Below are 11,419 nucleotides of genomic sequence, written 5' to 3'. Positions count from 1 at the left end.
CAGGCACATCCCACTGGGATTTACAAGCAGAGGGTGGCCCCTACTCACCTACCCAGTCCAGATGACCAGAGGCCTCTCTAGTTGGCATCCAAGTAGACTCAAGCACTTCTCTGTACCTGCAGCACACACACGTTAACCACCTCCCCTCCCCACAGAGGGACCCAGTGATCTGAGAACACCGACCTCCTAACGAGCCAGATAAGCAAGAAAGTCACCCATTTAAAAATAGGGCTTTTATTATGTAAAAAAGAATAAAAACGTGACATTTCATCTGCTCAGGTTCTGACAGTCACCAGCTGCTGGCACCATTGCCTGCGCCTCTAGCATTAGAGGGGAGAAAAGGGTCAGACAAGTCAGGTTAAAGCAATGCATTAAGGTAAGACAAATGTTACAGGATCTCTGCAGGGATAGAAGCTCAGAACACCACAGCCTGGATCCTTCCCCATCGAAAGGGGCTAAAATCCTGGCTCAGCACTATCCCTGTGATAGAAGAGACCTCCTGCTGCCAGTGAGCCACCCCAGCCAAGGATATTCGGACAACTCATTATGAAACCGTTCAAGCTCCACACCCAGTGCCCCCTGCAGAGCTGCTTTTGGCCAGCTGCTCATGAGCTCTCCAGTCCCGACAGCCCTTTAGAGATCCTGGGCAGCCACAGCCACTTTCTTGTTACTGCTTCTGCCCCACAGCCACATCCCCACTGGAAGCTTCCAGAGCACGTTAGGTACCAAGACAAGGGAAGGCAGCTGAGAGTGCTGCAGTCCCCTTCCAACCACCAGGATGGAGCCAGCAGGAGGTAGACACCAGCAACATTACTGGGACACTGGGTCTAGGATCAGCTGACAACTAACAGGATCTCTGAACTAACAGGATCTCTGAAGCATAAAGCAGGAAATTCATGTTCTAATCCTTTATGATAGAAGTTTTTAGAAGGTATTGAATACCTTTGGAACATTTGTTCTCAATTATCTGAGGGTCAAGCCAAGCATATGGCCAGGTCAAAAAAAAACACAGAGCCCTTCAAATAACTGATTCAATTGTCCCCATGCCAAGCCCTTTCATGGGCTGTGGCGAGGCCAGTCCTCCAGCCACCAATACATTCTGTGACTGTCAGGTAACAGCTCCAACCCTGGAAGAGAAGGAAGGAAGAGGCAGGACAAGAGCAGGGGGAAAGTGCCATTCCTCCCTCTCGTGGTGGAAATTAATACACCTAAGAGCAAGGAGCTGCAGTTTCCCTGAAGATGCCGTTTCTGTTGGCATCAAGGCGTCCAGATTCACAAAGCAGTCCAGTGCAGGGGCAGTCAGGTACCCCCTCCTCTGGCTACCCTTAAAACAGGATGAGGAGGGGTACATGAGCAGGGCTTATCCTGGGCAAACACACCTCCTCACTCATATGCACAGCAGAAAAGGAACTGGGAACTTGCTGGCCCCTCTGCCATGCAGCCAGTCCTGGTTTCTCAAGGCCTCAGACTCCTCCCTCTCTAACGATGAGGTCGCCTGCTTTGGATAGATCCAGTCGCTTACTCTGAGCTCTCTTCTACCTCCTTCTGTTTCTTCTTTTTCTTCTTCTTGGTGCTGGTTTCACTGGTCTGTGAAGAGGTTGGAGAGGTCAGGAAGGAATGAGAGGCATCACCCACTGCTCATGTCAATCCCTAGTGCAGATCCATCCCCCCCTCCCTCACAACCAGTCCACTTTGCGAACGTGCCTGTACCGAGGCACCTTCCTCCCCCTGTGGGGAGCCTGGTACGCTGAGGACACGCACAGCGGGATGCTGCCACATTTATCCTGGGGGTATAGGGGACAGACAGCAGCCCTTCCCAATGCCTGGTCTGTACCACGGCAGTACCCAGTTACATACCACTTCTACTTGTTCTCCCCCACTTTCAGCTGCTTCTTTGGCTTTCTTTTCTTTCTTCTTCTTCTTCTTTTCCTTTTTGCTCAGCTCCTCTGGTGGTGGAGTGGCTGGGGATGGCGGGGTCACGGCCTCCTCACTTTCACTCTCTGACTCCCGCTTCCTCTGTTAGGAGAGCACACGGTCAGCCGGGCCATCTCCCAAAAGGGCTCAAGGGATGGAAAAGCTGTCTGCAAGCTTACGGCTGCTTTGCCCGATTCAAATTTCTCAGTTAGCAACGCTTTGAAAAGGAGGGAGAGCTACAGACTGCCAGAGATAAACATGAATGGGCTGAGGCCATAAACAGGTCACTCTACTGCTAATCCACAGACCACAAAACCACAACAAAGCAGGCACTAAGCTCCCGGAATATGAAACACTGCCCACGTACTACAACCAAACAAAGCAGCCCACAATTCAGCACTTGATACCAACTGCCTAAAGGAACAGGCACACATCAGAGGTTTTCAGAGCCCAACCAACCTTACAGCCAGACAGCACCAGCGATACTCACTTTTGGAGCCCTCTCCACCTCTGATACAGCTTGGGGAACCGCAGCTGCCTCCTTCTTGGACGTCTCCCTGAAAGAGAAGACACCAGGCTGAGGAGGACAGTCACTGCCTGGCACGGCTCTGCACCACTACAAAGCCCCTTTCCCCTTGCAAGGCTTCAGGTGGAGGAGCTCAGTGTGGGGAAGACCCGCAGCCTGCACCAGTGCCAGCTGGACAGGACAACAGCAAAGCCTCCCCTCTTTCCTTTAGCAGACTGACTCCCTCTAAAGCCACAGGCATAGGCTAAGAGGGATAACCGTCTGCTCAGGGCCTTCCGCTCCAGCCCTGCCCAGCACCAGCACGGTCCCTGTAACTCTGAGAACACCGCACATCAAGGGCCCAGACAGCAAATACACCTTGGCCATGTCTGACACACCTGAGAGCACGAGCAGCACCCAAATTAGTGCTCACTGCACACAGCCTGCTCTCTGTGCCATCATTCTGAAACTGAAATCGTACCCACCTGTAATCCACATACTCCTTCTTCCAGGAATCTGGTGTGCTCTCGTTGGGCTTTCCGTGCTTGTCCAGCAAACCCTTCTGGATCATCATCTTCTTTTGACTGGCCTGAGAGCAAAGTGCACAAAGTCAGCCTGCAGCTCCACAGAGGAGAAACCTTCCCCTGGGCTTCAGCCACTCATCCTGAGAGGAGATAATCTATGAGCAAGCCAAGCCAAGAACCACATCGTCACCGAACGCTTCTCTAAGGACTTTCTGACAACTCAGAGAAAACATCCGCTGCACTGCAGCCTACAAATCACAGACAGGGAGTAGTCAGAAGGCATCTCATCAGGAAATAAGGGCTAATTTGGGGGGGAACTAACAGCAAAAGCTGCGTGTAATTGGGCTTATATCCTTGATGTGCTTTTCTCCCCGCAGCTTTATGACCTCCCACATTTCAGGTGACCCACTCCAACTGCAGAGCTCCTTGCCCAGCCCCTCCAGAGCCATCAGCATAGGGTGATAGATGAAGGTCATCTTTGCACAGAGTGCTAATGCCATCCACTTCACATCATGTGGCTCTTTAACACAGGAGGGCTCAAGCACAGACCTGAGGTGCCCGTAGCCCCACAGCCGGGCTCCCACCAACACCCCCTGCTGCTCACCTTGGGACCAAGGCCCCACTTGCGGGGATACGTGTCTCTCTCCATGATCACTCTCTTGATCTTTGCCACCACGCCATGGTCGCAGGTAGAGATGACTGCAGTGGTCATCAAGGCGATAGCTGCAGAAGCAAGCAGGGAGCTCGTGAACACTTTAGAACAGCAAGACTGTGAGAGGACAGATGCAGCAACCTGTTGGGTTCAGCCTGCTCTTCCTCTGGCAGCACAAAGAGCAGGCAAATACCCCAACAATGCCATATCATCCCGAAATCTTACTGGACACAAGTCCTGAATTTAAGCTTCAGAGAGCTGCCCTGCAAGATGAGAGAGCACCTGTGTCATGGATCGACTACACCAGGAGCACGAGCCCCTCCAGTTTACTCCAGAAGATCAGTGAGGCCACACAGCACCAGACAGACCATCCTACAGTGCCTCACCACCTGCCATCTACACAGCTTCGATGAAGACGCCAGTCAGAACAAAGCACTGCTTCAAGCCACTTCACAGAAGCTGACAGTTGCTCAAGACGTTTCATACTGATCCTCGGTACGTGTGATGTGCCAGGTGGCAGTGTGCAATCAGACGTCACCCCTCGTCTTAGTGGGGACAGAGCCCCTCCAGAGAGAGGCTCTGACCCTGCCAGCACTGCTTTGCTCCTGCAGGCAGCCAGCCACACACCGCAGCAGCCCCCAGTAGGACACTGGCAGACTGGAGGGTGTCTGGAGGCTGCACAGCACCCAAACCCTAGAACAGGAGTCGGGGTGTTGCAGGAGGGCAGCGCCACTGCACTCAGAGAATGGATAAACTTCATCATCACCTCACACACAGCACGCCTGAGCACCACACAGCTGCAATGTGACTGAGGAACTCTTGTCACCAAGGACTGGCTCTGAAGAAAGCATGCAGCTCATATCCCAGGCAGCAAGAGGTAACAGGAGTAACAGAAGACTACTGACAGCAATGTAAGCAACAGCCTACCCTGCATACAACTCGGCTCTGATGCAGCTGGTGCTTCCTAACATCCTGCTCGATGCCAACCATCTTGCAGCCTAGCTCACTAGGCCATATTAACCCACAATTTCTGTCAGGAAGTGCTATTTAAACCTTCTGTGCTTGGAGATTCATCTGTTACACGTTCACTAGAATAGATGGGCACAAGAAGAATGAGGAGTTTCATACCTAGGCAGATAGCTTCTCCTTTTGTGGTGATGACAACAATCTCCTGATTAAGCTCAATACCGTCTTCATACCTCAGGACACCAGGTAGCATGATCTTTGCTCCATAGCAAATAGCATTAACCTAAAAAGGTGGGGTATGAGAGGGCTTATAAGCTACTGGAGAATAAAAACAATGCAAGTGCCTCTGATGTTTTATGTTTTGGCCTCCGTTGCCGTTACTGTTAACAATAACATCCCCACATATTTGTTTCTCATTATCTACCATATAAAACCTGGGTGCTTTGGGAAAAGCAAGCAAAAGGAAGCACCCATCAGAGCCAACAACGCGAGGCAGATCTCTTAAAACCATCAGCATCCTCCTAAAGCGAGGAGCACAGCACATCTGACGGACGCTTGGTTCAGGGCTCTCCAATCTTACTGCTGTGACCTTGCAGCAGCCCATACAAGGTCCTACACAGCTCTCAAACAGGACCCTGCTGTACTCCACGAGGATCCTGCTTCCCATTTATTTTATTAGCTATACAAACAGGACGACACTTCACAGTCACTACATCAACTGGCTCTAACTCAGGAACTCACTGCACTGTCTTTCATGACCAGCCGCTTGTGGGAAGTCAGCAGTTTCTCCAGGGGCAGGATCACCCTTCTCAGGTAGCTGTCATCCTTGTTGTTGTCATACTGCCACTGCGCGTCCAGGACATCATGCATCGTCACCATGTTGTCCTGAAAAGACACAACCCCTCCGAGTTCTCCTACCAGCCACCAGCTCAAAACACATAAAAGAAAATGAAGCCTAATAGCAAACAGTGTGCTGAAAGGGAGCAAAACCAGATGCACAATTCGCAATCATCAACAAATATTACCTGGAAGAGGTAAGGACAAATACTTTCAAGAGAATACAGCTCAAGATCAGCCTAATCTCTGCTACTGCAGGCTTCAACCTTCCTCATGTCACGTTGCACTTGGATCTAATGGATAGACCCTGCCTACCTGGCTACACTTCAGAAGTGCTTCACACTTAAACACCTCAAACTTCAAGACAAAGAACATCAGTGAGTAGAAGCCTAAAGCAAGCAGCTCACCAATCTGTGACCTGCAATAAGTTATCAAAGCACCTGTGAGCATCCATCACCTGGAATTCAGAAATAATGCTACTGATCACTCTCATAACCCTGCTTTGTAAGGAGATAAATTAGTCCTGGAGCTTGAACTGGCAACAGGATCCAGCAATGGCCACACAGAAAACAGTGGGGAATTGTTCAAGATCATACACGACTGCACCTCCCAAGCTCCCCTCCACAGGCACGCTCCCTGCGTCCTGCCCTGACACCAAGTGGTCATAAGCTGCTACGCAGAAAGCTCGGCTCGTGCATGCTTTGTAGGCCGAGAAATACAGGTGGCGTAAAACAAACTTTCAGTCACCGTGGTGCATTTCCCAGTCGCTCATTGTTCCAAAGTTTAATTACCAGAACAGGGAGAGGGCCCTGGACTGAACTCAACACTTTGGTTACAGACTGCCTGTGGCCAAGAGTTTCCATGTTGTCAGGGCTATTCACAAAACTGCTCCCAGTCGATGCACATCTGCACAGAGCTCTTGCCATTCTGACAATTCCTGATTTGCTGGTTATAATCAGAGCCACCGTTACCTTCTCTCCCATGATCCCAGATCGCACTCTCCGGAGCTCCTGCATCTGGCCCCCAACACCGAGCAGCAGACCAAGGTGCACACAAAGCGTTCGGATATACGTGCCTGCTTCACAGCTCACCCAGAAGATACCTGCAACACAAGGCAGGACAGAAGGTTACTTAAATAGGTGTCTAGAAATGAGTCGCGTCTAGAAGCTCTTTGTTCAACCCCTCAGAGAGCCATCAGCATGGGGTGATAGATGAAGGTCATCTTTGCACCAAGTGCTAATGCCATCTAGTTGACATCATTTGGCTCGCCAGTGAAGGATGCAAGGTGGGATTTGCTTCTCTGCACACACAAGCAATACGGGAAGCAGTTACTGCTTGATGGTGGGAAGGATTTGTGTCTTAAGTTTGTCTAAAAATGACAGGAAGCAGCCCATTTCAACGGAAATTTTATCAGCTGCGAGTTGAATTGAAAGAAGGCAGAAAACCCCCATTTTACCTAATCTTCTCTCAGGATCATACTCCACCAGCTTGCTCTCATAGATGGTTCTGACTCTCAGCTGCCGCTTGACAGCAGCGATGAGGGGAGGTCGCTGGAACAGGGCACCTGTCAGAGTTTCTATTGCCTGGAAGCAGAAGCAGGAACAACAGCTTAACCTGGGCCATGAGCAGAGCTAACATATGAGCACTGTAGGATCTCCAGCAACTAAGGCCACTTCCACGAGCAAGAACGCAGAAGATTCATCACCATTTGGTTATGTCGTATTTAAGAAAGCTGTTACAAACCACTGATGTGGTCAAAACGCTACCCCAACTGCCAGTGAGGTACAGCTGGCTTTTTCCATCAGGTGGCAGTGTGCAATCAGATGTTATCCCTCGTCTTAGTGGGGACGGAGCCCCTCCAGAGAGAGGCTCTGACCCTGCCAGCACTGCTTTGCTCCTGCAGGCAGCCAGCCACACACCGCAGCAGCCCCCAGTAGGACACTGGCAGACTGGAGGGTGTCTGGAGGCTGCACAGCACCCAAACCCTAGAACAGGAGTCGGGGTGTTGCAGGAGGGCAGCGCCACTGCACTCAGAGAATGGATAAACTTCATCATCACCTCACACACAGCACGCCTGATGTCCATTCCTACCCTCTCAAATCCCACAGAAGCTGAACCCTTTGAGCGTCAAGTGGCTAACAGTGTGCTGAGACTTACCCTGGCAAGCTGAGCCTCACTTTCAATTGCATTGTGCAGCCGAACAATTCCCACATACTCTTTGCCTGAAAGAACGACAAGAGCAGTCAGGAGCGGCCACTTGCATTTAATGTTGATCTCAAGGCGCACGCTGCTACACAGCCACACATCTAGAGAGTCCAGGTATTTTCACAAACGTCTCCTGAGAAGCGCACACAACCCACTATCCAGCTGGTTCTCCTCACAGTGAAAATTGAGCTCCGTGTTTGTTGTTTCACCAAGCACTATTTCACTGGAGTTGTAGGTTTGTGCCTTAAATTCAGTTAATACATGAAACTGGTCTTTCAGAAGGGTTTTCATTGACAGCACAAGTCCCAGACACAGAGAAACAATCAAAAAACACCTGAGACAGCACGGGTGCACCCTCACTGGCTTGGAGCAAGATGGATCCTTGAGTTCAAGGCACTGTAAGCCTAGGGCAGCCCTTTCAAGGCAGGGCTGGAAGTCTCCATCTTGTCTCCAAAAGAGCTCTGCACCTTCCAAGCCACTTCAAGTGAAAATGGTCCCATGTCAATAAACATACCTGCACTCTGCTGGGATTTGACCAGCCGCGTTGCCCTCTCAATGCACACAATCAGGCACCCAGTCACCTTAGGGTCCAGTGTGCCGCTGTGCCCGGTCTTCTCTACCCGAAGGATGCGCCGGATCCACGCGACCACCTCGTGCGAAGATGGGTTGGAAGGCTTGTCGAGGTTAATAAAGCCTGACCTACGGCACAACGCAACAGATTAAGGGCTAAGTATTGGGACAAATGAAGCAGTAGTGTGAAAACCTTGATGAGACTTGCCATTGTAGGGAAAAAGAAAAGGATTTCTAAATGAACAGCCAAGTAAGAGCTGAGCCCACAGCTGCTCCCCCTGAGCACGCATCAAGCTGCTCTGCACACTGCTCCTCTGAAAGGCAGGTCGTACTCTGCACAAGCAAGTAATTCTCTTCTTTCCATAATGTTATCAGTACTCGGTCCTTAATACAAACCAAACACTGCAAACAAGTTCCAGGCAGCCTCAAAGCCTGGCAGGCTGAAGGGTTTTCCATAGGACCACTCAAAACTCCTCAGGTGTTTGCAACGTCCACCTGCAGACCTGCCACAACCCCAGAACAAAGAAAACTTTACAGAAAATGACCAGCAGGCCATAGCTGGACATTCACTGATTAGTAGCAGGACAGCGTTTAGCAGGAAGGTAGGAGACAAACATAGAACAGAACATGCTTTCAAGACGTTAACCATAAAGAAAATTAAGTCGTTTTAGAGGTTATTGAACTCACCTTACATACTCGGAGATCTCCCTTTTAAGGGGGTTAGCACCAGAAGGCAGGGGTGTGTAGTGTGCTGTCATCACATTTAACTTGTCAAAGTTCTACCAAATCCAAACGAAAATTTATTGTAAGTAAAATGAAACTCAACTGAGCTCGAGGAGACTATTTGCCCTAACGCATCTCCGCAATTACCCCACATCCGGTTCACATTTGAATGAAAAAAAACTCCGCCAAACTGCAACCAACCTGCAGCTAAAACTGCAGAAATGCTTTCCTGAGAGAAAGGATCAGAGGTTCTAGGTAGAATAGGTGGGGAAGGAGCAGAAAGCTGACTTTTGCACTGCGGAATATTTGCATCGTGCCCCATGAGCTCTATATGCATGGCTTGGGGGCACACAGGAGCACAGGCCCCCATGAGACCGAAGTTAATTTAATGAAGTTTTTTTTACAAGTGCTTGCAGGAGGCGATGAGGTGAGAGCAGGCACCCAGACACCGCCACCAGCTCTGCAGCCCGATCCCTGCACGCACGTGGCGGGGCCCTGCCGCAAGCACCGCACGTGGCAGCGAGCAGAGCAGCGCCGTACCCGAGCACAGAGAGCTGGGGGCGGGCAGGCGGCCAGGCCAAGCCCTGATTTCCCCCCGTACCCCCCCCGTACCCCCCTTACCTTCAGCAGCAGCGGCCACTGCGACGTGTCCAGCTGGGCCACGCGGGACTCGGGCTTGATGAGGAACTCCTCGGTGTGCTGGATGTCCTGCGGGCACAGCAAGGGCTCAGCGGGCTGAGAGGGGCCCCCACACACACGCGTGGCCGCCCGGGGAGGCTCCCAGGGGGCTGCCCCCGGGGCTCTCCAGGCCCCGCCGCCGCCCCCACCCCGCACTCACCGCCACGTCCTGGTCCAGCAGCGGCCGCTTCTCCTTCTTGCGCTTCTTCTTGGCGCTGCCACCTGCGGGGCGGAGGCGCTCAGGGCAGGCCCAAGAGGGCCCCGCTCAGCCCCAACCCGGCCCCGCGCCCCCCCCAGGTCCCTCCCGGCCTCCCCCGCTCCCCCCCCCCCGTCCCGCACCGTCCCCGTCCGCCATGGCCGCGCCGCGTGCTGGACCCGCGCCGGAAGCCGAAAGGGCCGCGCATGCGCGGAGCCGTGGCCACGCCCCTCCCGTGCCCCCACCCCTCTGTAGCCCCGCCCCCTCCGCCCTAAGCCCCGCCCCCTCCGTTAACCCCTTCCCTCCCGTACCCCAAGAAGCGGGCAGCGCACACACGGGTTGGTGCAGCCAGCGCCAGCTTTAATACAGCCCCGCGCCGCGTCCCGGTCCGTGGAAAAAACAGGAGGAGGAGGAGGATGGGGAGCGCCTCGCAGCGTCCCGGCGGCGCTCACAGCCCCTGCCCCGCGGGGCTCAGCATGTCGTGCAGCACCAGGTGCAGCAGGTGGTTCTGCTCGGCGCTCAGCAGCGGCCACAGCTCGGCCTGCAGCGCCTGCAGCGCCGCCGCGTCCTTCTCCTGGCAGGCCAGCACGGCGGACTGCAGCAGCAGGAACAGCTCCGCCGGCAGGTAGCTCGCCGCCGCCGGCAGCCCGCCGCCCGCCGCGCCGCCCTCCGGCGCCTCCCAGCAGTACTGCTCCAGCGTGCGGGCGTGCTCCGGGGGCAGCTTGCCGGGCGGCGGCTGCAGGAGCAGCAGCAGCAGCACCCGCGACACCTCGCAGCGCACCAGCGCGTCCAGGAAGGCGCCGCCGGGCGCCGCCCCCCCGGGCCCGACCCCGGCCCCGGCCAGCGCCTGCGCCCGCGTCAGCGCCGCCAGGGCCCCGGCGTAGTCGCGGCCCAGCAGCAGGCAGGAGGCGCGCTCGGCCAGGCAGCGCAGAGCCTCGAGCGGCAGCCGCGCCGCCGCCAGCAGCTCGGCGGCCCGCTGGAAGTGCGCGGCGGCTCGGGCCGGCCGCCCGGTGTCGCGCAGCGCCGCCGCCAGCTCCAGGCACAGCCCGGCCGCCAGCGCCGGCTGCCCGCGCTCCAGGTGCAGGCGGGCGGCGAAGGCCCCGCAGCTCTGCGCCGCCGCCAGGTGCTCGCCGAAGCCGCCGCGCAGCGCCAGGCGCTGCCGCAGGTCCCGCTCCTGCCGCAGGAACAGCCGCGCCGCCTCGCCCAGCGCCGCCGCCTCGGCGGGGCCGTGGAACAGGCTCTGCGCGCAGCGCGCCACCGCCAGCTGGCACCAGGCCGCGTAGGGCAGGCTCTCCTGGGCGCGCAGCTCCCGCGCCAGCGCCGCGAACTGCTCCGCCGCCTCCGCCACGTTCGGCTTCCGCAGGAACCGGCGCCGCAGCTTGGCCGACACCAGCCGGTACCGCGACAGGAAGTCCCCGTCCCCGCTGCCACCACCGCCGCCACCGGGGCCCGGCCCGGGCCCGGAGCCGCCCGCCCCGCCGGGCCCGGAGCCTCCTGCCGCCGCCGCCAGCATCGCGTGCCGCCCGGAAGTGACGCGCACGCGCCGCGCCCCCGGGGCTGCTGCACGGCCGGCCAATCAGCGCCCGCTCCGGGGAAAGGGGGGCGTGGCCTCGAGGAAAGGAGGCGTGGTCTCGTGAAGGATGGGGCGT

At 55.3% G+C, this 11,419-nt stretch overlaps 2 protein-coding genes and 5 non-coding genes across 8 annotated transcripts; all 7 read right to left on the bottom strand.

Moving 5' to 3' along the window:
• Positions 1–214: 214 nt before the first annotated feature.
• On the bottom strand, positions 215–10,131 carry DKC1 (dyskerin pseudouridine synthase 1). 2 transcript variants are annotated; one of them, XM_038184193.2, is made up of 15 exons: positions 10,082–10,131; positions 9,735–9,796; positions 9,518–9,604; positions 8,861–8,952; positions 8,118–8,302; positions 7,556–7,620; positions 6,855–6,981; positions 6,370–6,500; positions 5,303–5,446; positions 4,724–4,844; positions 3,548–3,666; positions 2,905–3,008; positions 2,405–2,471; positions 1,858–2,016; positions 215–1,587 (listed from the first exon to the last, which is right to left on the bottom strand). In XM_038184193.2, exons 4-15 carry the CDS (start codon positions 8,929–8,931, stop codon positions 1,519–1,521), a joined length of 1,362 nt encoding a protein of 453 aa, XP_038040121.1. In that variant the 5' UTR covers positions 8,932–8,952; positions 9,518–9,604; positions 9,735–9,796; positions 10,082–10,131; the 3' UTR covers positions 215–1,518. The 2 variants fall into 2 exon arrangements, with proteins under 2 accessions (XP_038040121.1, XP_038040120.1); XM_038184192.2 differs by lacking the exon at positions 10,082–10,131 and adding an exon at positions 9,914–10,011.
• LOC113844774 (small nucleolar RNA SNORD83) lies at positions 3,387–3,462 on the bottom strand. The gene has a single exon (XR_003499661.1). It is a non-coding gene; the product is annotated as a small nucleolar RNA SNORD83 (small nucleolar RNA).
• On the bottom strand, positions 4,119–4,366 carry LOC113844775 (small nucleolar RNA SNORD17). The gene has a single exon (XR_003499662.3). It is a non-coding gene; the product is annotated as a small nucleolar RNA SNORD17 (small nucleolar RNA).
• LOC113844781 (small nucleolar RNA SNORA36 family) lies at positions 6,098–6,230 on the bottom strand. The gene has a single exon (XR_003499668.2). It is a non-coding gene; the product is annotated as a small nucleolar RNA SNORA36 family (small nucleolar RNA).
• LOC113844778 (small nucleolar RNA SNORD83) lies at positions 6,588–6,663 on the bottom strand. The gene has a single exon (XR_003499665.1). It is a non-coding gene; the product is annotated as a small nucleolar RNA SNORD83 (small nucleolar RNA).
• LOC113844776 (small nucleolar RNA SNORD17) lies at positions 7,214–7,461 on the bottom strand. The gene has a single exon (XR_003499663.3). It is a non-coding gene; the product is annotated as a small nucleolar RNA SNORD17 (small nucleolar RNA).
• On the bottom strand, positions 10,110–11,314 carry LOC113844695 (40-kDa huntingtin-associated protein-like). Its single transcript, XM_027464896.3, has one exon. The coding sequence runs from the start codon at positions 11,281–11,283 to the stop codon at positions 10,219–10,221; it is 1,065 nt and encodes a 354-aa protein (XP_027320697.1). The 5' UTR covers positions 11,284–11,314; the 3' UTR covers positions 10,110–10,218.
• Positions 11,315–11,419: the final 105 nt, after the last annotated feature.

The sequence above is a fragment of the Anas platyrhynchos genome, chromosome 10, assembly GCF_047663525.1.
Source record: "Anas platyrhynchos isolate ZD024472 breed Pekin duck chromosome 10, IASCAAS_PekinDuck_T2T, whole genome shotgun sequence".
NCBI classification, from domain to species: domain Eukaryota; kingdom Metazoa; phylum Chordata; class Aves; order Anseriformes; family Anatidae; genus Anas; species Anas platyrhynchos.
Note: the sequence above shows the minus strand (reverse complement) of the source record. Positions and strands in the feature narration are given on the sequence as shown.

Bases quoted from the DNA above. Each gene is read 5' to 3' on its own strand.
- DKC1 (XM_038184192.2), bottom strand. The intron at 3,667-4,723 runs GTATGAAACTCC...TTGCTTCTGCAG, and splicing joins AGGAGAAGCTATCTGCCTAG to CTATCGCCTTGATGACCACT. The intron at 1,588-1,857 runs GTATGTAACTGG...ACCTCTTCACAG, and splicing joins GGGGAGAACAAGTAGAAGTG to ACCAGTGAAACCAGCACCAA.
- LOC113844695 (XM_027464896.3), bottom strand. From the start codon at position 11,283: ATGCTGGCGGCGGCGGCAGGAGGCTCCGGGCCCGGCGGGGCGGGCGGC.